General features: G+C 44.1%; 2 protein-coding genes across 8 annotated transcripts in view; one reads left to right on the forward strand and one right to left on the reverse strand.

The window, feature by feature from the left end:
- The window catches only part of LOC149352030 (ribonuclease H2 subunit B-like), a 35,866-nt gene extending 24,450 nt beyond the window's left edge, over window positions 1-11,416 (forward strand). For 2 of the 6 annotated variants that reach the window (XM_089581261.1, XM_089581260.1), the window contains exons 10-13: window positions 771-842; window positions 2,801-2,872; window positions 4,835-4,906; window positions 11,083-11,416. In XM_089581261.1, the coding sequence (XP_089437387.1) occupies window positions 771-842; window positions 2,801-2,872; window positions 4,835-4,906; window positions 11,083-11,160 (294 nt within the window). In that variant the 3' untranslated portion in view covers window positions 11,161-11,416. The remainder of the gene's footprint in view (window positions 1-770; window positions 843-2,800; window positions 2,873-4,834; window positions 4,907-11,082) is intronic. The other 4 variants (XM_089581255.1, XM_089581257.1, XM_089581256.1 and 1 more) reach the window with 3 other exon arrangements.
- Window positions 11,417-24,279: 12,863 nt separating this feature from the next.
- The window catches only part of alpha-Man-Ib (alpha-Mannosidase class I b), a 31,656-nt gene continuing 28,792 nt past the window's right edge, over window positions 24,280-27,143 (reverse strand). For both annotated transcript variants that reach the window (XM_089581263.1, XM_089581262.1), the window contains exon 10: window positions 24,280-25,602. In XM_089581263.1, the coding sequence (XP_089437389.1) occupies window positions 25,396-25,602 (207 nt within the window). In that variant the 3' untranslated portion in view covers window positions 24,280-25,395. The remainder of the gene's footprint in view (window positions 25,603-27,143) is intronic.

Here is a 27,143-nt window from a genome sequence, read left to right on the forward strand (position 1 = left end):
TCCCGGCCATCCCGTGGACGTATCTTGAATTACTTTTCATGTCTGCTGCTCCTGTCCTCACCTTCCGCTTTCTGCCTCCCTCGCCTATTGTGAAGCAGCCAGGCTCGACCGCCTGAGCTTTGTTCTCCAGCCTGACTGCCTTCCCGGACTACCGACCTGAACTCACCGGCCTTTCGTTCCCAGTTTATATTTTTCTTTTGTTCCACCCTCTCCTCTCGTGTTTTCTGTCCCTATCGCACAAACCAGACGTTCGTGCTGGGTGGGGGCCTCTGTAGCGCCACCGCTTCGGCACGCGGAAGACGACGAAGCGGTGGGCACGTGCAGGAGAACACGCCTCGCGCAGAAGGGAACGCTCTGGACTTCGGCCTCGCCGGACGCTGCCGCCGCTGCTTTGTCGCTACCTCTTCTCAGGCAGCCTCAAATAAACGTGGCCGTGGTCGCCTCCTGGGCGACCTCAACACTGGCCTCCACAGGAGAATGTGTGCAGCCTCACCACACTATATGCAGCCTCTGTGCATTGCTTTTCAGGTGGTGAAAAAGGTTGCAAAAAGGTAGACAGCAGAGTCAAATGTTGTGCAGCTTCACACTCTTGAATTCTGTTCTGTTTACATCTCTGTAAAGCATGTCACTAGCATTCTAAGTAAAGGATTCAACTGCATCTTTAATGTTTTATTTTTCTAGTTTCTTAATATGGCCATCTTTACATACAGGGATTAGCACAACAAAAGTATCTGCTTCGGGGCTCAAAAGGTTTTGTTGTTTCTCTGTAGAAGCAGAAGTCCGAACAAGTGCAGCAACAGGAAAGTAGCAACAAACAGAATTTGGCGGCGAAGTCAGCCAAGGTAACTACAGCTCCCTATCTGACTGGAAATATCCAATATAGATTGAAGCCTTAGGTGGCAGTTTGACTGTTTTTCCTTGCAAAGGCATCACTGGATTCTTTATATATATAGAAAAAAGCTTTATGAAATGTGTTGAACACGTTTGAGTCAAAGTGTTACACATGTTGAAAATTTGGGCTCTGTAAACCTTTGTTTTTTGTATACTGGCTTCAATACTCTCTGTCATCCTATTTTCTGCTGCATCTGTTGATAGTTTCAAGGTGGGAATGTACTACAATAGAGTGGCAGCTTCAAAAATTATTCTCTGGTTTTCATTTCATTCAAATGGTACACCCTGAACTTCAAGCACTGTACAACATTTCGGTAGATACAACAGGTTCCCATTGAAATTTTTGCATTAGGGAGAGCTTGCACGAGCAAATAGCAAAATGAAATTAAGTTATTCATTGGACAACCGGGGAAGAGTATGTTGTCCACTCGGCATTCTTGAAGCAGGGATGTCATTCTTGCCGGAATGGGTGTAAGGCAAAAGCCATACGCAGTGGCTCAGTGGTTATGGTGCGCAGCTGCTGACCTGAAAGACGAGAGTTCGATTCCAGCTGCGGTAGTCGCGTTTAGATTGAGGCGAAATGCTAGAGGCCCGTGTACTGTGCAGTGTTTGTGCACGTTAACAAACCGCAGGTGGTCTAAAATTGTCTGGAGCTCTCCACTACGGCGTCCCTCATAGCTTGAATCACTTTGGGACGCTAAACCCCATAAACTAAACCAAACGTTAGGAATTGTTGGCTGATTCCAGATGTCTACTTGGTTATCTTTTCTGTGGTGCATTTTTCTCATCAAAACAGATAACATTGTTCAGTGCAATTAAAAAATAATTTAGGACAACCGAGAATTGGCTGAAGTGATGAGCTGAAGAAATTTTCTGGAATATTGTGGTTGTGGGTAGTGTAAGATGGGACTAAATGGAAATGACTGGAAGGGGCTTTCCTTCTGCACTAGGCTGCTGCTGATTCAGTGTATGCTGGCAGTAATTCCTGACAGCTGGGCACATTGTATTGATCCTTGAGGAAAGCTATGAATAACCTTTTCCTTTTAAGTTTTTTGGGAAAAGGTAGTAGAAGCCTTATAGCACTCCTGTGTCACGAGCCATTGTCACTGGCCCCTTTTCATTATATTTCCTGCCTTGTAGGCAGTAGTCTTGTTAAGGATGTGAATTTTAGTCTGTGAGCTGTTTCGTTTTTGCCAGCAATACTAGCAAGCCCCGAGAAACATTTGCCAGTAGAAACCAAGTTTGAAGCACAGAATCGGTTGCAGGTATTGCACTGGAATAGCAGAAAAAAAAAAAAAAATTGCTGCTGACAGCTGACTATTGCTGCTGAGGCTACTAGAAACAAGGCAAAATGCAGAGGACAAATGAGGCCTGTGTTATTACGCTACTGTGTTGGGTAATGAACAACATCAATGCCAGTATTCTTGCGCTGAGTGCTCCTCATGTGCCTAAATCATGGATAATATTTTTCAGCACCTAATTTAATGTACCAGGCATATATAGTTGTTTGGATATGGTTGTGCCTGTGCATAGCAAAGGTACCGATAATGGTAGCTGATATTATTTTCCTGCTCTATCATGAGCCATTTCTTGGATCAAGGCTAAAGAATGGGAGAATGTGTGCAGCCTCACCACACTATATGCAGCCTCTGTGCATTGCTTTTCAGGTGGTGAAAAAGGTTGCAAAAAGGTAGACAGCTGAGTCAAATGTTGTGCAGCTTCACACTCTTGAATTCTGTTCTGTTTACATCTCTCTAAAGCATGTCACTAGCATTCTAAGTAAAGGATTCAACTGCATCTTTTATGTTTTATTTTTCTAGTTTCTTAATATGGCCATCTTTACATACAGGGATTAGCACAACAAAAGTATTTGCTTCGGGGCTCACAAGGTTTTGTTGTTTCTCTGTAGAAGCAGAAGTCCGAACAAGTGCAGCAACAGGAAAGTAGCAACAAACAGAATTTGGCGGCGAAGTCAGCCAAGGTAACTACAGCTCCCTATCTGACTGGAAATATCCAATATAGATTGAAGCCTTAGGTGGCAGTTAGACTGTTTTTCCTTGCAAAGGCATTGCTGGATTCTTTATATATATTGAAAAAAGCTTTATGAAATGTGTTAACATGTTTGAGTCAAAGTGTTATACACATGTTGAAAATTTGGGTCTTGTAAACCTTTGTTTTTTGTATACTGGCTTCATTACTCTCTGTCGTGCTATCTTCTGCTGCATCTGTTGATAGTTTCAAGGTGGGAATGTACTACCCAAGGGTGGCAGCTTCAAAAATTATGCTCTGGTTTTCGTTTCATTCAAATGGTACACCCTGAACTTCAAGCACTGTACAACAGTTCGGTAAATACAACAGGTTCCCATTGAAATTTTTGCATTAGGGAGAGCTTGCACGAGCAAATAGCAAAATGAAATTAAGTTATTCATTGGACAACCGGGGAAGAGTATGTTGTCCACTCGGCATTCTTGAAGCAGGGTTGTCATTCTTGCCAGAATGGGTGTAAGGCAAAAGCCATAATACACAGTGGCTCAGTGGTTATGGTGCGCAGCTGCTGACCTGAAAGACGCGAGTTCGATTCCAGCTGCGGTAGTCGCGTTTAGATTGAGGCGAAATGCTAGAGGCCCGTGTACTGTGCAGTGCTTGTGCACGTTAACAAACTGCAAGTGGTCTAAAATTGTCTGGAGCTCTCCACTACGGCGTCCCTCATAGCCTGAATCACTTTGGGACGCTAAACCCCATAAACTAAACCAAACGTTAGTAATTGTTGGCTGATTCCAGATGTCTACTTGGTTATCTTTTCTGTGGTGCATTTTTCTCATCAAAACAGATAACATTGTTCAGTGCAATTAAAAATAATTTAGGACTACTGAGAATTGGCTGAAGTGATGAGCTGAAAAAATTTTCTGGAATATTGTGGTTGTGGGTAGTGTAAGATGGGACTAAATGGAAATGACTGGAAGGGGCTTTCCTTCTGCACTAGGCTGCTGCTGATTCAGTGTATGCTGGCAGTAATTCCTGACAGCTGGGCGCATTGTATTGATCCTTGAGGAAAGCTATGAATAACCTTTTCCTTTTAAGTTTTTTGGGAAAAGGTAGTAGAAGCCTTATAGCACTCCTGTGTCACGAGCCATTGTCACTGGCCCCTTTTCATTAGACTTCCTGCCTTGTAGGCAGTAGTCTTGTTAAGGATGTGAATTTTAGTCTGTGAGCTGTTTCGTGTTTGCCAGCAATACTAGCAAGCCCCGAGAAACATTTGCCAGTAGAAACCAAGTTGGAAGCACAGAATCGGTTGCAGATATATTGCACTGGAATAGCAGAAAAAAAAAAAAAATTGCTGCTGACAGCTGACTATTGCTGCTGAGGCTACTAGAAACAAGGCAAAATGCAGAGGACAAATGAGGTCTGTGTTATTACGCTACTGTGTTGGGTAATGAACAACATCAATGCCAGTATTCTTGAGCTGAGTGCTCCTCATGTGCCTAAATCATGGATAACATTTTTCAGCACCTAATTTAATGTACCAGGCATATATAGTTGTTTGGATATGGTTGTGCATGTGCATAGCAAAGGTACTGATAATGGTAGCTGATATTGTTTTCCTGCTCTATCATGAGCCATTTCTTGGATCAAGGCTAAAGAATGGGAGAATGTGTGCAGCCTCACGACACTATATGCAGCCTCTGTGCATTGCTTTTCAGGTGGTGAAAAAGGTTGCAAAAAGGTAGCCAGCAGAGTCAAATGTTGTGCAGCTTCACACTCTTGAATTCTGTTCTGTTTACATCTCTCTAAAGCATGTCACTAGCATTCTAAGTAAAGGATCCAACTGCATCTTTTATGTTTTATTTTTCTAGTTTCTTAATATGGCCATCTTTACATACAGGGATTAGCACAACAAAAGTATTTGCTTCGGGGCTCACAAGGTTTTGTTGTTTCTCTGTAGAAGCAGAAGTCCGAACAAGTGCAGCAACAGGAAAGTAGCAACAAACAGAATTTGGCGGCGAAGTCAGCCAAGGTAACTACAGCTCCCTATCTGACTGGAAATGTCCAATATAGATTGAAGCCTTAGGTGGCAGTTAGACTGTTTTTCCTTGCAAAGGCATTGCTGGATTCTTTATATATATTGAAAAAAGCTTTATGAAATGTGTTGAACTCGTTTGAGTCAAAGTGTTATACACAGGTTGAAAATTTGGGCCCTGTAAACCTTTGTTTTTTTATACTGGCTTCAATACTCTCTGTCATCCTATTTTCTGCTGCATCTGTTGATAATTTCAAGGTGGGAATGTACTACCCAAGGGTGGCAGCTTCAAAAATTATGCTCTGGTTTTCGTTTCATTCAAATGGTACACCCTGAACTTCAAGCACTGTACAACAGTTGGGTAAATACAACAGGTTCCCATTGAAATTTTTGCATTAGGGAGAGCTTGCACGAGCGAATAGCAAAATGAAATTAAGTTATTCATTGGACAACCGAGGAAGAGTATGTTGTCCACTCGGCATTCTTGAAGCAGGGATGTCATTCTTGCCGGAATGGGTGCAAGGCAAAAGCCATACGCAGTGGCTCAGTGGTTATGGCGCTCAGCTGCTGATCCGAAAGACGTGGGTTCGATTCCGGCCACTGCGGTTGCATTTCGATTGAGGTGGAATGCAGAGGCCCGTGTACTGTGCGATGTCAGTGCATGTTAAAGAACCCCAGGTGGTCGAAATCTCCGGAGCCTTTCACTACGGCGTCTCTCGTAGCCTGAGTTGCTTTGGGACGTTAAACTCCCATAAACTTCCAAAAGAAGACAACGCAGCAGACGAAGATAAAAGAGGCACAGAAAGCGACAGGTCCGGTACTGGTCCTGTTGTTTTCTGTGCCGCTTTTGTCTTCGTCTGTCACGCCGTCTACTTTTTTAAGGCTCATGTACCAACTAACCCATATGAGAGTTCTACTCCCATAAACATAAATTTTGTTTGTTTGTCTCTCGTAAAATATAAAAATAGAGGAGCATATTTTTTAAAGAATGTGCGAGACAGCAGTGAGGAAAAATGTGCAGTAGTTGAATTTCTTGCTTAGGAGGTATGCACGGTGTGTAGCCGCATCGCGGCGCTGCTATAGCCAGGGGGGGGGGGTTGGTTTCAGAACACCCTCCGAAATTTTCTGGGCGCTGCATTCCACCCTTCTTTCGGCCTTCTTTTCACCTGTGCTATTCACACTGCATCTATATATAAAAATGTAAAAACGAAAATAAAAGTGTCAGTTTGTTGACAAAATAGTTCCTGTTCCAATAGGAAGCAGAAGTTAATGTCAAAAACAGTCACTCTTTGCCATTGCACGACGTATATGGTGCCCATTTTAATTGTAGGCACAGTTCACCCAATAAAACATACCTTTTCATGTTAGCCTACTTTTCTATCCTTTGCGTTAGCTGCGGTTCAACTACTGCTGGACCTGGTTAGAGAGCGAAAGCTGTGGCTTATCGGGCAACTATAAGTGGCTTGGTATCTATAACGTTGAGTGCGTTCCGGACACTGGATAGGCAGCACACCCACCCTGACATCCTGGCAGGTGGCAGTGAGAGTTTGCTCACCCAGTGAACGCTGCGGCCTATTGCAGCAGCGCCGCGTGTCTGCCGCAATGTTGTCAGTGTTAACGCATGCAGCCCACATCTCTCTCTCACCGCCCCACATACCTATAAGCGCGATTCAGGCGTCCACTGACCAATGGAGCCAGTCATGCGCACTTTCTTTCCTTAAAATCATTGGAGTGTAAAATGCTGTCAACGCCAACGCCAGTGAACACAATGAACGCCGACGGCCTATGGCTTCAGGGCCGCGTTTCTGCCACAACGTTGTCAATTCTAGCGGATGCAGCGCACGTCTGTCGCTGTACAGCCACTTAGCTTGAAGCATGACTGAGGTGTCCACTGTTCCAAGAGGGTAGTCATGCGCCTTTCCTTTGCTTTCCAAGCTCCCGCTGCATTGGTTTCGTAGCTTAATGCGCGACTAAGGTGTCCACTGTCCCAGGGGGCCAGTTATGCGCCTTTCCTTTGCTTTCGAAGCTCAAGATCAATTGAAGGTCAAATTTACACGGTTCGCGATTGAAGCCCGAGGTCCCGTAGTGAAGCTTTTGGTTCAAAAGTGCTCTTTCTTTAAAGCGCCTCTGCGTCCGGGCGCAGGTTCACATGCATGGAGAAGTTTTGACAAATGACATTCGTTGGCAGTTGCTGACTTTGCTGTAGAGCAGAAGCTTTTGTGTTGTAAATTATGTGAAAATATTGAAAATATCCGCGATTTTTCGTACAGCCGTTTTTTTTTTTTGTGAAAAAATTAATTTTTTTTACGAATCAAGTCCTCGCAGTCCTGTGTGCACTCGTATTATATATAGATATTTACGAATCAAGTCCTCGCAGTCCTGTGTGCACGCGTATTATATAGATATTGCAGTGAACGAAACAACTAACCCTCCGGTTTTACTACAGCAGAAAAATGACTTAAAATATTTTCTGGGCGCAGGGTCTTTTTCTTTTTCTTTTTTTTTACTGGCGGCTCATACCACCCCCCGAAAAATATTTCTGGCTGCGCCACTGTTGAAAGGCCGGTAACCCACCAGTTGGGTCTATGCTTGGTGGACTTCTGCACAGTGGTGGTTGCCGCTAGCCGCTTCGTTAATCGGCTGGTTCAGCGCTCGGCCTCGCTTAGTCAAAAGTTGGCGACACTCGCATCTCTGAATGTTTGCTAGGAGGAGCTGGGTAGGAAAAATTCGTGTGAAAAAAAAAAAAGCAGTTTAAAGGCGGCCTCCGCACAGTAAGTCCTGTAGCCTGCAGTCAAACAGCAGTAACCCTGTTCATTCGTACGGGCGGCGTGGAGCCGAGAGGGGTATCACCGTTACCAGGCGAACAGCAACAAGATGGTTCACATATTGCTGCTGGCATACCGCAAGGCATGATCTGTAACAACCAAGAATTGTGCGAAAAGGACGGGACAAGAGAGAAGAAGCACATGGGATGAGCGCAGTTCTTGGTTTTTATGATGTCATACCAACTAGCCCTTCACCGCACTCTTCTAGACAATCTGTAAAGTCGCCAGCCAGGCGAAGAAAGTGCGATAGCATCGCAGACCCCCCCGACGCTAGGGCGGAGGTGGTTTTTGTCTGCCGAGCAAAATCTTTCCGCACCCTTGGGGAGGGTGATGTCACTGCGCCGCTGCCCGAAGGCATATCGTTTGTCACATGATGCGTTCTCGCAGGATAATAGTGATGGATTCCTCCATCATATGAATACCTCTGGGTACTAAGAAAAGGGAAGCATAGTCGGGGATGGCAGAAAGATCGAATGGCAACCTGAAGAAATTTGCTGAGATTAGATGGTCATTGTTGCAATGGGCATAATGTGGCCTGTTTTGGACTTTGCTGGTACTATATACTCGTATATACAATTTTTTTCTGTATCGAAATTAAATATGTTAGCTGGGCATGCATATTCGTTTTTCTTTCTTAAAGGGGTCACGTGGTCTACCACCAAATCATGCTTTTACGTTGAAGCTACTAGCCATAACATTATTATGCATACTTAAAGGGATACTGAACCAAACTTTTGGAGCTGCTCTTTTGCATGTAAACAAGAGCTTGACTGCTAAAATTGATAAATATGACAAGCATTTTAGCGAAAAAGGCGGATAACGCGCTTTTTTTCGCGATTTATTGCCGTATCTTTGCACCTGGCGGCCGCCTGTGGAAGCTGTGACTAGACGTCATTACACCCGCGCGCCCACCGTTCCCACAGAAGCACGATTGCCATCGCTACTCGCGGCTTTTCCATGTCTGTCGTCTGCTCACGGTGTACACAGATATGTCAAAATGTTAATCGATGCTGTCTACATACCATAACCGTATGCACACTTACGTCTGCTAAATGCAGCTACTTTTTCCGGACCTTACGCCATATCTAACATTCTCACTTTTAAAACAGAAGTGCGATGATGTTCAGACTAGTGGCGCCATCTGGTGGTTAAGAGGGGAAGCATTGTTGTCAACAAACCGACACCCCTCTTAGCCTAAAGGGGGCAGATTCGTCACTCTAAATGAAAAATAAAGCAAATTTATTACTCGTAAGTTTTTTTATGGGCGACAGGAGACGAAGCGAAAGACCGGTGGCCCATTTATGTCCAGTGAACGCGCTGAAGAAGCCAGTAACAACGACGCAACCAGTCCGAAGCGAGGCTTCATGCATCGAAGGGCGCCGCCATATTTGTCGCCGCGGGAGGGTGCCATGACGTCACGCTCTTCACCTCGCGCTGGCCGGGAGGGCTTGGCGCGCGCTCATGAAACATCGAAAATAAAACCATCCGCTGAAAAATATGCGCAGTGACGACTAGATTTCGGTGTAATCACATTCCGAGAATCTATTTTCAGCGTTTTTGTTCAATTTTCAGATTTTGCTTCAGTATCCCTTTAAAAAAAAATGGCTGTGGTTTAGCTCTGGTTAAACCTAGTCGAGTAGCGATTGCTACAGACCCCCGGCTGCGCTTAGGCTTCGCTTGTAGTTAGAGATGTTGTTAACTGCGACTTCTGTAGTTTGCATGCTCATAATTACTAATATACACCACAGTGCATGCCCCTAAAGCACCCTTCTAAGACAACACTGTATTCACTAGACACGCCTTTGTTCATTCCAAACCATCGAGCTGGAGTGGTAGAGTGGTTAGTGTGCTCGTTTCGCACTCAGATGACCCTGGTTCGATTCCCCAACTCGACCAATTTCCTACTCGGTTTTATTTATTAATGGGATTTTCTTTACTTTTCACACCAATGAATACGTTTCTATGATCCGTAAAGTAATGGGCTTGTGTGGCGACATTGTCAAGGGCGCTGCGAGCGCCCAACGGCAGGAGCAGTGGCCGCGTGGCAACCACAACGAGCTGAGTTGCTGGAGAATCGAGGGCCGTGGTGTGACGTCACAGTGCGGCCACGGCTCAAAGTGCGGTGACGGCGAAGAGGCGAAAACCTGGCGTAATGTAGCTATCGCTACAATAAGTAGAGCTCTACGCGTGCATTTGAGCTAGAAATTGTAATTTGTTATCGGCTCTAAGCCCCTCGCCCTGGCAGCGACGGCCATTTTGAAGCAGCCTGAGTGACGTCATAGACTGGCAGCATTGTCTGCTTCAACAGTGAGTGCACCTACTTGAGTCCGGCCGTGGCACATTATACCCCTGTCAAGCGCGCAAGCTAAGTGCACTTACAGAGAGTGCGCTTCGGCATCTGGAGTGATACTTTAGGCTACGCGGTGCTAAGCGGGAAAGCAAAGTGCACTCGTAAGAAAAAAATGACAGAAAATGAGCAAAATTTTTGAAGAGACCAATGGAAAAGAAAAAAAAGACTTTTAAATGTTTCTTGTTTGACTTGATAGCGTAAATAAAACGACCTTAAATAGTCTTTAACAATGAAAAAGAAATTATAATAGAAGAAAGAGCCAGGACAAGCCAAGAATATCCACAATTTTGACAACATACAAGAAGGTGGAGTGCTGCAGAGTTGCGTCTGGTCTCGTTCTTTTGTTGTCTCACTTCGCGTGTAGCTTTAATGAAGAAATTTAAAAAAAAAACAGCGTTACTGCAAGTGAAATAAAAATTTGAGCACTTTTTTATGCGCTTTACATTTGTCCCTTCGAAGTTGCTGCTGGCGAGGCTACACACTGACCTGAGTGCACTTTATTTTGCGCGCTACACATACCGGGCAGAAGCTACACAGAAAAGGAAGGGCGCAGTCCTTTGTTGCCTTTGTCACCCTACAACTCCCTCCCTTTGCCCCACCACATCCCAAGCATGAACAACGAACAACTCACTCCCCTACGCTCACTACCCACAGCAAGACCCGCAGTTCAGTCGTTTAGTCGCGAGAAAGCACGTGACTGTCAGTTTATGTCATGAACCGCGAGCGTACCAGTGTTGCCTGACTTCCACACGGTTCAGGAGAACTTTTAAAAATTCAATTACAAATTACTCGCTGCACCAAATGAGCTCATATTTTGTCCATTTTTTTTTCCAAGATGGATAGCAAACAGCACGCAATAAACAGCTTGAGTCATTTCAAAGGTGTCATTACCCCTTTAAAACGACCATAAACGACCGTATTTCATTCGTTATAATGCTTGTTTCATCGTGTACAAGTACTAATTGAAACCTGCATACTGTCTTTTTTTTTTTTTTCAGACACCAAGGATGACGATCAGACAGAAGGCAGCCAATGCTGGCATGAAGAACATTTCTAGCTACTTCACTAAAAAGTGAAAGGCGCAGACTTTCTGCTTAAATAAAGGATATGCGTTCGGCCACCGAGGTGACCGACTGTACAGGGTAGCCGAATCTTGGCAGTTGTGCCACCTGTTTAACATACACAGTGTGCCTCTGAAAACATCAGAAGTCCACTATGTTTGCAGTTTTTTGCAGTTATTCTTTTGACAAGCTTTCGAGCGCAGACATATATATTTTGGTCACAGGTGCATGACTAACTGTAAATAGTGTAAATAAATTTGTTTTGCTTGAACAGTTGTCTCTGCTTTGTAACTTTGCAACTTTGGATATGCCCCGAGGGGCGTATCCAGGCACCCTATGATTAGCCCGCTCTACCAGCTTCACAGCCGCCGTTGCCACCCTGTCGCAGCTGTATAGTTTGTGTTGTGTCCGCGTCACCTGTGTGGGGACTCGCCCCGCTCCATACCCTGGGGTTTACTTCGCGGGGCCCTCCTCTATAGTTACCATATTTCCTGGTGTATAAGACACACCCGCCATATATGAAGGCTGTCATTGAAAAAGTTGGTATATAAGACGCACCCGTATATAAGACACACCCCAGCTTACCCAATTAGGCTAGTGAGGATTAATTAAACACGCTTGCGCGACCATCGCGAAATTCACCGTACCTGTGAGAAATTCTTGAGCAACGCTAAGTGGTCGAAAAAGGCAACACTCACGCCATTCCCGCTCACGTTTTAGAAAAAAAAGAAAAAAAAAACGAAAGAACTCTCCCATATGTCCATAAGAACATTTTATTTCTACTTAAAACCTTGGAAGTCTTCATCTTCGGATGCACTATCAAAAAGTTCGCCTATTTCTGGAGGCAACGTGGCTGAAACATTCTCTTCGCACTACGTACACGGAGCAAAGGAAGTTGCAAAGGGCGGCTAAAAAAAGAACGCCAGCTTGTCTTGACAATGGCGAGAAGTGCGATTGTTGTCATCCTTTGGGTTTTCACATTACTTTTGCTTGGGGCCTCCGAAACGATCGCGTGTTTGTGATCCCGGAAGTCGTCATCCCCGCTGTTTCATGATAAAGTTCACCTAAAAAAAAGTTGCGCACGGCGGTCCCTGTATTGATGAATTAACCATGTTACAACCGCGTCATTGGTAGTGATAATTTTTCGGTAAAAAAAGCTTGAAAATGAACCTGACTAATTTCTGAACTCGCAAAAGAAACGAAAAATTCGCATGTGAGACGCACCCTTGAATAGGACGCACCAGCAAGATTTTTGAAAAAAAGCCGCATCTTATACACCAGAAAATACGGAACCTTAACAAACAAAGGGGTGCACCTGCATCGCAGCACCACGGACGGCGCTCGTATTGAGTTAAGTCCTCCTAGCAAAAAAAAAAAAAAAACAATGAGACCAGTCAGAAAAATTAGTTGAAACCAACTGGTTGAAAACCAATTGTCACTAATTGTCACTCGTCACTCATTGGGCTCGACCAATTGAGCCCAACTGGTGCTTCTAATCAGAAATAATTGGTCACCCAACCAGGCCAAATGGCCCACCAATTAACTCAAATGGCATACTTATTAGACTCAAATGGTTTGAACTGGCCAGCAAAAAAAAAATGTAATTTCATTAATTTGGAACCAATTGGCTTTTCTTCTATGACAGTTGTGAGTCTTCTGCCAACATTTTTACAACAGAATTGAAATTATAATGACACGCTGTTATGAAAATCAAGCGAGAACAAGCACGCATTCAACACTATAGTCAGACACTGATACCAACATAAACTCTCAATATATATCCACAGAACACACTTTTGCAGTCACTTATATACTCCACTCATGAGACAGTCCATCTAGAGCCAGTGGCAGTTGACCATTAAGCGAAGTTATCTAATTTAAGAATGCCCGCGGTGATGGTGGAGATGAAGAAAATTCCAGACATTAAGCTGCTAATATCTCTTTTATACAATAACCTAATTAGTCTAGTGTTCTGTTTTATAGCCAGCTAATATATGCAGGCCTCAGTGAAGGACATCATTGACTTCAACTTAGATTTTACAATTGGGCGACCAATTGGAGTCAACTGGAGCTTCCAGTTGGGAGTTCAGCTTCCAACTGGTTTCAAATGGATTCAGTTGGGCGATCCAACTGTGAGTGCTGAAAGCAATGGAACCTCACGAACCAGTTATTGGAAATGCAGAACCAATGAGAGTGCCCAACTGGAACTAGGGAAACCAAAATGACTACCCAGTTGGATTTATGAGCCCAAATGGTATGTCCAATTGAACCCATTGTTTTTTTTTGACTGGGCTTAGAATGTCTTTCTCTGGAGTTGAAATCTGCAGCCTGAATGGAAAAGACGAGCTGCCCAAAAATCTAAACAGTCCAGTCCTATTAGAAGCATGCGGCACATATACAAAACCAAGGTTAAAAAGAAAAATATCGTGATATATCGCCAAGGCGTATAATTTTTTGGGTCAAAATGGTTTCCTTCAGTATATCATGATTGTATAAACAAATATTTTAATACACCTGTAGTTTTTAAGTAATCAAACCCGAGTGTGAGATATAAAGCTGGTTTGATCTCAGTTCAATTCCACAATACTGTACTGCAATAGGACGATTGTAGGACATTCAAACAATTTTCATCCTCGAGTCGTCCAGCACAGTACAAACTGAGGACATTTTATGAGGAAATTTAGCCATCGATGCACTCAGAAAGGTACTCAGAATGTCCGGTTCAGGATGAGAATGTTCTGGCCATTTGGGGACGTCCTCAGAACGTTTGGTGTTGTATGGGGAGAGTTTGCCTTGGCGGAGAGGCGATGCGGTGAGTTGTTTTCGTAGGGGGTCTTGACCAGGAAAATGTTTTGCTTGGAGCAGGGATTTTTGTGAGCAATTTTGTTTCGTGCCACGCGTGGCTGCGACGACAGCATCAGTTGGCGTGCACAGCTGTTAGGGTTAGTGTGGGTGATCCAGTGACGACGGTGTTTATGGCAGCAAAAGCAGTTGCGGGTATCCGGGCTTTGGGGTGGTAAGTGGCAGGGGTCCACTCATTCGCGCGTGTTTGAAGGACCAGTAAGAGACAACCTAATGTGAGCAACATGAGATACTCAGGATGTCTTTGCGTTGTCTCAGCTCTTTTTTTCATCCAAACGCTGACGACGCCGGATTTTCTGCAGAACAAGAGCCTTAATGCTATTGCGTTAAAAGACACAGTCGGGAACGAATCAGCGGCACGAAATCAGCAACAAGCAAGAAAAACATTATTTATAAGAAAAGGCAATGTTGACCACCATATTTACTTCTGAAGGCACCACGGTTGTAGTCCCTGACATCCTTTTCAGTGCAGTGTTTCTTGGCTACCTACAGCTCTTTCTGCGCATGGCGTGCTTTCCAGAAAAGCTGGTTGTAACCGGCTGTTGTGTGCTAGCCGTGCACGAAGCACGTGGCTGCATATCCATGGCGTCCAACAAGAAAGCCACTTTCTGCACACACACTGCCAGCGGAGCTTAAGAGCTTGGATGCACGTTCAGCAGCCTGCACAACTCTCACCACTCTGGGCCGTTGGCGACTTTCGCTTCTGGCTCGGCAGTCCGAACACAAAACCAGCGCCTCCTCTATTTTATAGTGCAGCCAAAACAATATAACCAGAGACGATCGAGCAAGCGCAGCCAACCGATCACAAGGGCAGACGCCGCTTCGTTATGCTCCCGCAAATTCGCCGGTTGCTAGGGGCCACCATATGGAGACCATTGCTGACGCGTGACAGTTGCATGGCAAGACCTTGAAACTTTAGTTTTTTTGTACCATTACTTCTGGATGTGCAGTCGAGCTGGAGCACCACATTTGAAGAAGGAAACGAGCTTTCCGCCAAGCCCAATATAGCACAATCAGTCGCAGTGCAGCCAACACATGGAGTTTTAAAAAAACGCCCATTTTTCTAACCTTTCAGGTTATAAGGCATGCACCACCGCGGCTGGTAAAACATACTTGATGCAAGAGCATTACTATAGTTGGATACAACTTCCCATACAACACCAAATGTCCCGAGGACGTCCTCAAATGGTCAAATGTCGCCATCCCGAACAGGACATTGAGTATAGCTGTTTTAGTGCATCACGGTTAAATGTCCTTGTGAAGAAAACCCTTGATTTGTACTTTGCTGGACTTGAGGATGCAAATTCTTCAAATGTCCTACACACGTCCCATTGCAGGACAATACAGTGACATTGAACCATGATAAAACAAGCGCTCATCCAGTGTCCCTCTCATGTCCTTGTTTGTCTCGCGCTAAACCCATCTGCAAATCATGACTTACCCACTGGCCCAAAACTCCACTTTGCTCAAGCTTTATTTCAGGTGCAATAAAGAGGACTCTCAACTTGTGTTTTACCACAGGAACTCCATCTACACGTTCCGAGCATTCTTAGAAACTTCTAATTATTGTCCTGTCTAGCCGAATTCTCTAATTTAAATCGGATTAAATGTCGCGGCTCCTGCCTTTTTTTAAACTCGCCGCAGATGGCAGGAAGAGTCGATTAACATGTGGAGTGCCTTTCAGGCAGTCGCGTGGTGGCTTCGCTTTCGCTTTTATTTTGTTTTTGTTAGGTTTCCGTGAATAAACAGATCTATTCGGAGACCACACAGCTGCCAATTAGGCCCACAGAAATAAAAATACGCGTGAACTCTTTGCTTTCGCCAATCACTACGTATCACTCCACTAATGGCAGAGTGGCAAGCCACTACAGGACTGACTGAAAGGTTGGTTGACTGCTACCGTCTGCGGCGGGTTCAAAAAAAGGTGGGAGCCGGGACGTTTAATCCGATTTAAATAAAGGAAATCAGCTGCACAGGACAATAATTAGAAGTTTATAAGCATGCTCAGAACGCGTAGGTAGAGTTCCCACAGTAAAAAGATGAGTTCAGATTCCTCTTTAGTGCACCTTTTATCTCTCGCGCTCGGCTTTCATAACTTCAAAACTGAGTCTGATAAAATATATTTATGTACAATAGTGATATATTGAAGGAAACCATTGTGACAAAAATTGTACAAGTTCAGATATTTTTGCTTTTAAACCTGGTCTTAAGTACTACATGCTCCTGATGAGGTTGGACTTTAGATTTTCAGGCCACTCGTCGGGTGGCTTCTCCCAGAGAATTATAATCGCTGCGCTATTAAAAGATTGCATAAACAACCTGTAGGCATCACAAATGCAGTGAACAAACCAGTCACTGTTGAACATGTCAAAACTTTTGCAATTTGCCTGAATCTAAGACAAAAGAAGCAAAAAAAAAGCTGTTTCACAACCCCGTGCTTACTGCCCACAATAATTAAGCATCATGCACAACCTCGTAAACAGACGTCCTGAGGACATACTGAGGCAGGACAACAGGTCTAGGTGAGGACTTGCTGAGGATCAGTAGAGGACATCCTTAGGACATCGTGAGGATTAATTTTTAAGAACATTGTGTTGTCCTGAGGATGTAGTGTTGTCTGGGGTGTCAGGATATCTCTACTGAAGGCATTTGCACATCAGGTTAGTGTCCGTGTATCACCAGAACGGGGTATCCACCCGATGCGAAAGGACTTGCCACGGACATCCCTCACAAGTAGGACATTTGGCTATGATTCGGATAGCCCTGGGACCTGGTGTGACCGGGTCTGCATCGCCTTGGAGTTTAGGCCGCATTGCTTCAGCTTCAAGTGCTAGTCCAGAGGATCCTTGTTTAATGTGCTACGGATGTTTACGTGCAGTCTTCCGAGACCTGTCACTGGGCGGTCAACCACACCGCCACGAAGGAACCAGCTCTCCACGCACTGCAACTCCTGCACTCGTCAAAGGCACGGCATCCATCTTTACTGACAGCCGACACAACTGAGAAGCACTCCTTCGCTGCTCCTCTACCCCCACAGTCACATGACTCGACACGTCAACCACAGAGCAGTAGAATCTTTCCACAGGCTCTGAATGCTGCGCAGCTGACACTGCACCACCCTCTTATCCATCTGCCTGGACGTCTGGTGAGTGGAGTCTCCCTTTTGTTGGTTTTGGTGTGACGTCACGACGATTGCCAACCAATCCTGAATTAGCGTGACAACGTGCATGATTTTTCCTTCACGTGTTTACTCTAACACCACTGCGTTAATATTGTGACGGACTAGAAGACGATGAAGTGGGCAGTGGCATGGGCAGGAGCGCTGGTGCTAAGTCCGTAGCCATTAAATGATATCGCCATCTGTTATCACGTCTAGTTCTTTGGCTTGCTGTCACGTAACAATATCGCACCACGTATGCCGCTGAATAGTGCTCGCTAACCTAAACTCCACGGGCAGGGTATGTGCTGGATATCAGACACTCTTGTCAACAGCGCACGAGCGACAGGAGCTTTTTCTGCCACTGGCGCTTCACGGTGCGTGAAAAACAAAAACAAAAACAAAAAGTGCAGAGTGATGTCGTTTTGACAGGTGAATGCCGTTAAAAAAATCTTTAAAGCAATGGTAATGCGGATGATCAAGCGACGATTGTTTTGGTATATACTATAGTTTTGGCGTTGTGGTGCGAAAAATGTGTTGACACGGACTTGTACATTTTGTCGCGCAGCGTGTTAGCGGTCAACGGCCCGAGAGCATTGGACAAATTCCAAGTATGTTCCCGACGCATGCCTGTGGCTCTTCCCTTCCCGGATGTACGTGCAGCGTTCAGAGCACGAAGCTCTGCCTCGGCTACATCTATGGCCCTCCCACAATGTGTCTGATCCACCACGTTGCCGCTGGTGGTGTTATCATAACTGTCATGGCTGTCACTGTGCAGCTGCGCAGGATACTGCCCATGCATACATTTCGGGATGCAATCTTGAGCGGCACTTCAGGGCACTCGGCCCTACAGCGCTGTCTTGTTATGATGCCGCGTCCCCGCTAATAACGAACGCGAGATGCGCGATTCTGGCTAATGTGCACAGGATGGCCACGTGATCGCGGATGCTTTTTAGCGACGAACACAATAAGAACTAGTACATGTTTGCTGAGAAGCTTCGCCTTAAAGCTAGAGCGGCAAATTGTCGCCACAACAGTAATGACAACGTGGAAAATTGGGCGTGTTGGTACATGTCTTGAACAAATAAATAGCAGCGCAAGGAGACGAGGACTAGACGAGACAACAAGGACGGCGCCGTCCTTGTTGTCTCGTCCAGTCTGTGTCTCCTTGCGCTGCTATTTATTTGTTCAAAACAGTAATGACACACTGAGTAACACATTAACTTTATATTTACACCAATGCATGAAGACAACACTATGACCATTATAGAACAAACTTTTATTTACAAGAAAAGGACAGCAACAGCAGTGCAAAGTTGCACACTACACCTATACACACTGGCTTGCACACTCCCAAACTAAAAATCACATTCAGTGCTTATGCACTAGCATTGGTTTTGGCAGCCCTGCTACCTTGTTACATCTTGGACTTCCCAAAAAACCCCAACCAACTGCAACATTTTGATAAACAACACAGCTGTCAAAAGGCAACTGCCATCAAAAATGCACTTCTCCCAACATGTCTTCAATGGTGGTGGTGGGGAAGTGGGACACCATACACAGTGCCGCAGTACAACCAAGGTAAGCACTTTCAGTACACAATAAGCTCTTCAGAGGCACTGTCCTGCTGCTTATTTGCTTAGCTCTGCTAAGTGCCATCCCTAATCTGCAGACTGGCAAATAACAACACTGCAAATATTGACCGACAAAAAAACGAATATTTTGCTTAACACAAATTGCAAAACTAATAGTACAAAGAAATTGAAATTAATGGACACTTAAGCAGTTTTTTCCAATTCCTGGCTGCAATGTCATAATCATAAGTGACTATTTTTGCAGTATTTGAGGCAGTATCATGCTCTCATGAAGATGTTCCAACATTAGGGAGCTATAAGCAATGAAGTGGGCATTGATAAAACCTGTTAACTATGGCAATAAAAATAAAAGCATTGCATGGTGCCTGTACCACAGATTTTCAACTACTACAGGCCAATGCAGGTAATAGAAATGGTGTGCACTTTTCACAAGCCACCTTCATTAAATTGCAGCATTTCCTAAGTTGGTCAGATTACCCTTGGTGGAAGTGGCATTACCACAGCTTCAATGTGCCCGGTGTGAGCACATTTTCTGGCGTACACCAAACATAAAAATCACAAAATCCATCAAATATTCTGCTGACTAAATGCAACGCGAGCCTTTCTCAGCTGTTGTGGTCCCTCAAGCATTGCTGTGCAGTTTCCAGCAAAATAAAAATTCCAGCACTGCAAGTAAACTATTGTACACTGTACAGAGTACAACAAAGCTTACAGAGAGAAAGATAATAGTCGCCTAACATTCCCAGAATAGCAGAACATCAGTTTTGGCGTGTCACAATGATTTTGGCTTTCTAAGTGTAGCAATCACTCGCCGAACATGCCTGAAAGCAGTGTCATTAGCATTCCTGCATTAGTATTTCTGTATGAAGGCATGTACTATAGATCATGGATTTCAAACAGTGGAACAATGATTTATGTTATAGCTCAAGGCATCTTTCATAATATTTTTCTGCACTACTGTTAGTTTACTTTGGCTGCAATGTACTTGCAACAAATTATGGGCACTATGAGTAAAACTGCGTGCACATCCAAGCTGCAGGGTAACTACAGAGTGAGTTCAGAGTATGTTCGCTATTTTATAACCACCATTCTGTCCTAGAAGGCTGCAGCCATTAAGTATCAACACAGGTTATATTCATAAAAGCCACATAATCCATCACAGACTGCAAAGAGCAACTGGTGTTTTATGATGTAGACTATTGACCTCCTCCATGTCAACATAGTTATTTGCAGTGCCACTTCTCAAGTACGTCATGGAAGGAATGTTAGGACTAGCGACCCAGCGCATGAGCGCTGATTTGAACATTTTCCATTGGGATGCATTTTTTATGATTAAGGTGGCTGCTACCCATAACAGTTGTCCACAAAAGGAAGACCCAGACAGCTTATAACCTGGTTCCAATACATAATAATAATGTATGTGAGAACAAATTTTTTCTTCCCCTCAAAGAGATTGGTTTGGTTTATGGAGTTTAATGTCCCAAAGCGACTAAGGCTATGAAAGACGCCGTAGTGGAGGGCTCCGGAAATTTCGACCACCTGGGGTTCTTTAACATGCACTGACATCGCACAGTACACGGGCCTCTAGAATTTCTCCTCCAAAGAAATTCAACCGCCGCGGCCGGGTTCGAACCCGCGTCTTTCGGGTCAGCAGCCGAGCACCATTAAAGAGAATTAAATTTTTTTTTATTGAGCAGTCACAATCATGAAATCATCAGGGAACAAGTATTTTTGTGTGCTGATTCTGAATATGTAATTTCTTTCAATTAAAGACAAGTTCTTGTGCACTCGTGTAATATGTTGTGCAAGCTTTTGCTTAGAGCTTTCAAGAAACTTTGCTGCATAAAATGCATTCTATTGCTGTGTCTCGATATGAAAGAATGCAACGAGGGTAAAATTATGGTTTGGTTTTGATTTTATGGGGTTTAATGTCCCAAAGCGACTCAGGCTATGAGAGACACCGTAGTGGAGGGCACTGGGGAATCTTTAGCATTCACTGCCATCACACAGAACACAGGTCTCTAGCATTTCACCTCCCCTGAAATGAGACCGCTGCGGCACCATAACCACCGAGCCACTGCGGTGCCTAGTAAAATTATCATTCTGCCTATCAAGAAGTTGAGTTATGGGACTTTGAAGTTGTGACTTTAGAAACAGGAAGAAAAGTTTGTATTCCTGTTCCTTACAGCAAGCACTAGATTACATTAAATTAAAAGGAATATTTTTAATCAGCACACAAAAACACGCTCCCTGAAAATTTCATAGTTGCAACTATATTAAAAAAAATTTTTTGTAAGACCAACTTCCCCCTGAAAGTGTGTGTACCATATTTACACGAATATAACATATTTTTTTCGTTAGTTCATCAGTTTCAGCAAGCACATCTTGTTGTATTCGGAACCAGGATACAAATATAACACGAATTTTTCTCGCTGCACCTGAAAACAGCTACAGCACATTTTACCACCAAACAAGCGAGATGACAGGAGAAGCCAACTTTTCGATACCTATAAAGGGGCCTTGCGATGTGCAGGCGCATGCGCACGGGCAAAGGAGAGGGTGGGTAGCAATGTGGAAAGAAGACAGGGCAGGCCGTTGCAAAAGAGAAGGCATTGAAAGAGTTGGGTGGAGTAGAGAAAATAAAAAAAAGGGGCAAACGGTCGGAGGACTGGGTAACGCAAAACATAAAGCAGAGGTGGCATGGCAGCTGCTGCTGCATGAAAGAGTGCTGCCCTCGATGATGTTGCGCACATTTTTCAAAATATTGTCTCTAAAATAATATCGCTGTATCCGTAACTTCTATTTTTTCGCATACCACCTCCATTTATTCCGAGCCCTCAGCTGTAGTTGGCTTGAAAAGGCTGAAATCACGTTATATAATCTCAATTTTTTTTTTTCCCTTTTTGCAAGGTCTCAAATTGCCGCTCGCGTTATATTTGTTGTTGCATTATATACGTGTAAATACGGTACTTAAGAAACAAAACTACCAGTGATTACACATAACTGTATTAATTCAGAAGTGATGGCTGAGCAGAGTCTGATCAGTATATTGTTGCTCTTTTTATTAACGGAGGCTAGAAATGTATACAGCATGAAACTAAGCACTTTTTTCAGCTCGTGCAGCAAATCGAACATCACACTGCTAAAATATATTACCAATATGACTTTCAAGAACCGTGAAGAGTACACAGCGAATTTACTATGCTTTTCTTTAGACTACAAGCTGCTGTTGCACAACCAAGAGCCAGGCTTCATTCCCACGTGGCCACTCGGCTTGTTCATATGCTCTTGACACTGCTTCCAACATTGTGCCTCGTCCACAGCAGCTGTCACATACTTGAACAGTCTGTCATGTGGAAGTCACCTTTTGATGCACCTCAGCCCTTATTCTCTCTGGGGCAGCAACGAGCTGATCACAACACAGTGGAAAATGGAGTTGCTGCAACTGCTCAGCACAGCTGTATGATGACATTCCTTGGAAGTCAATGGGCTAAAAATTTCAGCATGAGGAACCATTAGCTGTGCGTTAGCTGAAACACCCAATCCCACTTGGCAGTGCCAGTTTCTTTCAATTTCCAGAGTTAAAATTGAAGGTGTGCGTTCAAACAGCAATACATATTTAAAAAAATCGGCGCTTTCTTTCAGTCTTTCCAAAACCAGTGACATAAAGAGACTGATTTCCATGGAGAGTCATGCTTGCAGGCTGGTGATTATCTCTTTGTGCGCACTTATTCCACCCAGGCTGCTTGTGCTTATTTACTTTGTCAAGCTAATGACAAATTTGAGCTACTTCCCAGCTTTCTTTTCCCTTTCAATCTCTCCGTGCCTATCTGAGGTCGAAAATCATTAATGCTTCTGTTAGTCCCACTGTTCACAATTAAAACAGCAGTGAACAATGAGAAACAAAGATGACATGAAAACACCACTTTTCAATGTTATTTAATAAATAGTAGAACTCCCTGCGGGGTATTAATATTTGATCTGTATCTTCTTTTAATGAGCAAGTTTACTCCTAAAGTCAATATAACACTCACAGCTGCACGGTCAAAACTCAATTATCTCCGAATAATTGATGCTGCAAGGTGCTAGAATGGAGAAGTTTTGCAATGCTAATTTAGCATATTTTTAATGCTTTATGGAAGTGAGCACCTGCAGTCCAGAAATAAGCTTCTGAAAACATCTGCCCTGCTCAGACAACACATAAAATAGCAGGGCATGAAACGGCTTTTGCTTGTTGTCTATGTAGTACTTTATGAACATACTGTTAACGTGAAAATTTAGCGAAAGAGATGGAGACAGGGTAAAGCTATTTTAAAGATAAAAATGAGCTTTGTACAGTTTTCAATTTAAAATAAAGTTCTGACTTACAGCAATTTTCTAAAAGCAGCATGTTCAATTTGCACAACACATATTAATGATGATCATCCATGAACAGACCAGCTATACTAAAAGTTTAACACACACATGCTTTTTTCGCAACTTGACTCTCACTGTAGGAACATCCCGTGTGCCACCAAGCAATAATTTTCTCCTAAATCTTGTGCTCATGTCTCCCACAAATGAAGCAAATGACTTGTTCATCACCAGGAGTTGTCCAGTTTAAAATTTTGAAAATGCATTGCTGACACTGAGTACCGTAAAAACCCGCGTATAATACGAGGTTTTTTCCCATAATTAGCGTCCTAAATTTCCGCCTCGTACTATTTGCGGATCCGAACAAAAATTTTCGAAGTTACTCGATGTTTTGGTTTCGTTTTTGCGGCGTGGCTATGGCTTCGCTTCGCTATTGGCGCGTGGCTACGGCTTGGCTTCGTTACTCTCGACAAACGACGTCACGACGCCGTTTCTTTGTTGATCCGTTGGGTGCGCCGGGGGGTCGCGGTGTGCCGTGCGCCTGTTGACAACACACGTGCTAGCATGTAAGGCACGCTTCGTGAAGTGGATATTGTTTTAGAGAGCACGATGTCACGGTCTCGAAAACAGTACTCGGCTACTTTCAAGCGATTTTGGCTGCGGAGAACATCGGCAACGGTGCGGCCGGGAGGCAGTTTGGTGTCGTCGAAGGAAGCATTCGTGGATGGCCACAACAGAAAGAAGCCCTTTTCGCGTGCAGCGGAATGCGACAAAGCTTTCGCGGCCGTTTGATGGTTGTGTAAACAAACCGTTCAAGGACGCAGTCAGGCGGTGCTACGCAGAGTGGATGCGCTCAGGTGAGCCTGCAGTGACGCCAACCGGGCGGCTGAAGCGGGCTTAAGAAGTGCGGCATCTCGAACGCCCTCGATGGCACGGAAGATGAGTACATTTGGGATGATTTGTCGGACAAAGAAATGTTCGAAGAAAGCGCTACTGAAGAACAAAGTAATTGAAGTGAAGTGCGGGATGCGATTTGAATAAATGTCTTCTATGAGCTTGTGTTACTCGTATTATACGCGGGTGAAACTTTTTTTCCCATTTCGCGTCTCTAAATCTTAGCCCCGTATTATATTCGGGTTCGTATTATACGCGGGTTTTTACGGTAATAGGCTGGGATTGCAAACAAAGATGAAACAAATAAAGTAGACAATACTAGCTCAGACATGCACCAAAATGACTATGTTCATCCACAACCTGCACAGGCTTTTTCACATAGGCGTTAATAAGTACTATCAATGCATTCCTGTGCTCAAGGCCTGCACTAGTACTTTTCTGTACATGTTCAATGAGGTCATTTTAGAGACTGTTGCTGCAAAACTTCCTAGCTGTCATGCAAACCTGCAGGGGACAATCAGTCCACAACAGAAAAAACATCTGCATGATGCCAACACCAAAGGACTAAATAATACATGCAGCCCTTTTTTCTTTTTTCTTCGAGTCAGAGCCTTCACTGTTAAAGCTTCTGTATAAAAATAATTCACTGCCCACATTTACCCTCTGACTTTAGAGTTGTCCAATTTAGAAGAACAGCAGCAAAGATACAAATATCACACTCATATAAATGACCAATCCAGAGCATTGAAGTTAACTGACTAACCCAAAAGTATGCGTGACAGCAATTGCAAAAATGAGGATAAGGACTGCAAAGCATGGTCTAATTCTAAAATATATCAAAGAACTAATTCTAAAATATATAAAGCAGACTGAATGCAAGTGTTGAGAAATAAAGTAAAATAAGTAAATTTGATGCATCACATGCTACTACTGAAGTGTTACATTGTGCAGCCTTAAGCGTGCATCCCATAAAGGGAGACAGAAGGTGAAACATTTTAGATCTCTAATCTCCTCTTGGCAACTTTGCCCCTGACCAAGTAAGTATCCAAGCATTGCTGGAACAGTAGCCATCTCCAGTGGCCATGCACCAGCAACAATGACAATCGCTGCATACTGTTCCAGGCTGACCTGATGAACCATTACTGTGGCAATCAGCACAGGAACGAAACGGCATTACATTGTGCAGAAACAAGGACAATGCTTTCATGGCAGTTGTGCGAAAAGTGGAAGGCCTTCTGTAAACCCAGCTTAAACATTCAGCACTCTGCAGTGCAAACTGTGAGCCAGAAGCCCATGCAACAGCACCAACGGTGACACTGAAGATGCAGGACGTTGTTTTCAAGTTAATGAATGCCAAGATGATAACTGCTGGTAAGTGCCACTGTGGTGTCAGGAGGTGTACAAGGGCAGCAGGTGAGCCTCAGTGTTGAAGAGATATTTGGTTGGAGAATACCGCTCTAGCACGTCCTCTTCACTGAAGAGCAGATAGAGGTACTTCAATGTTTCAGCCAGGAAAAAACTTTCCATCATGTCTCGTGGGCCAGTCTGCTTGGCGTTCAGCACACTTCCAATCGTAGTATAACCCCCGCCTGGCACCTGCACAATGCAAGAGCACAGTGAGAGGTATTCCAGTGCCAACAAACTAAGCATGCATTCTATTACAGCAATGTGCTACTGGCCTATGTCACCAGCAGTGGCGGTCAGATTATACTTTGCTCACCATTTTTTTTCAGTGTACACTTAAAAAGGACATACAGCAGCTTTAAGCATAAAACTGCCTATTATGAATTTTTTGTTAGCTACATGCAAAAATGCAGAGGGACAGCTTTATACCTCCCACAGAGTGAACATTGTGGTCAGAATACTGCCACAATTCCAGCAGTATGTGCACAGCACATTTATCCTAGAAAATGTCTTATGATGCTTAAGCTGAGAATGTTTGCAGAAGACTGCATTTTTAATACTGCACTAAGGCTCAGACAGTAGATAACCAAATTCGACCAAATCAGTACAGCAGAACGTCACTGACGTGTTTTCTAAAAAATGTTGGGGGAAAGTGTATTATCCGGGAAAACGTGCGATCCAAAGCCATGAAGATTTTGAGAAATGTGGCTCCAGAATAAGCAAAAGCCATTTATCTATACATTCAACTTCTACAAAAGGCAGTCAGCACTTGCTGGCGCCACACCTGAAGGACTTTCCTGGCGCTTGTAGACTTCTATTCTCATTTGTTGAGCATGAGACAAACTTCAAAATGTATTCAGTCAACACCTTCGTAACTCGACAAGGCCTGTCAAGTTCAGAAGGTGTTGACTGAACATGCTGTGACACACGCGATGACACATTAGAGGCCCGGCACTCCCGCAGGTACCTCTGAGTGTGCCTGGCACCAACTAGCTTGATGAATTCGCCCCTCGCAGTCTGCCTCGGGAGCCCCACTGTGCCTATGGTGGTGCAGGCAGGGCACTTATTTTAGTACAACAGCACTACTTCATGGGGTCAAACCCAACCAAGAATCTTGGGTGTCCCTGACCTTGAGGGTGCAGAAATAAAATAAATACTGCCACAACTGGGTTTTGAAGCCACGGTCTCAAAAACATATCGGCTTCGCTGGCCACTGCATGGGAGCATTATGCTATCGCCGCAGCCGACCACGACTCGTGGTAAACTGCATCACACTTTTGTGCTGTGCACTGCACATTGTCGTCTTTATCAACCTCCATGTGCAGCGCGAACAGATCAGATCAGCTTAACCTCGATCAGAGCAAACCTGAGTCTAATATCATTACCAGACGTGCTGACGACCCAGCAAAGCAAAACCATGAGTCAACCAGGCTAAACACATGCTTCTGCATGTCTACTCATATGCCTCGGCATTGTGGCCCAACAAATTTTGACTACTTCGACGAGTTACGTGAGCTGGAGGGGTTGGTTTGCTTGCAAGCTTCTTGAAAGCTCATGTATTTTGGCGCAATGAAGTGAAAATTTGTTGGCCCAGAGCCCCAAGGGTAACTGCGTTTTTTATATTCTAAAAACTGGCATAGATATTACTCATGATGGGCTACATGCCTCTCAATAAAAAAGGAGACTAACAGTAATAGTAAAAAAGTTAGCTGTTCAATATTAGTTAACCAGCC

The sequence above is a fragment of the Amblyomma mixtum genome, chromosome 3, assembly GCF_055824585.1.
Source record: "Amblyomma mixtum isolate Tamu chromosome 3, ASM5582458v1, whole genome shotgun sequence".
NCBI classification, from domain to species: domain Eukaryota; kingdom Metazoa; phylum Arthropoda; class Arachnida; order Ixodida; family Ixodidae; genus Amblyomma; species Amblyomma mixtum.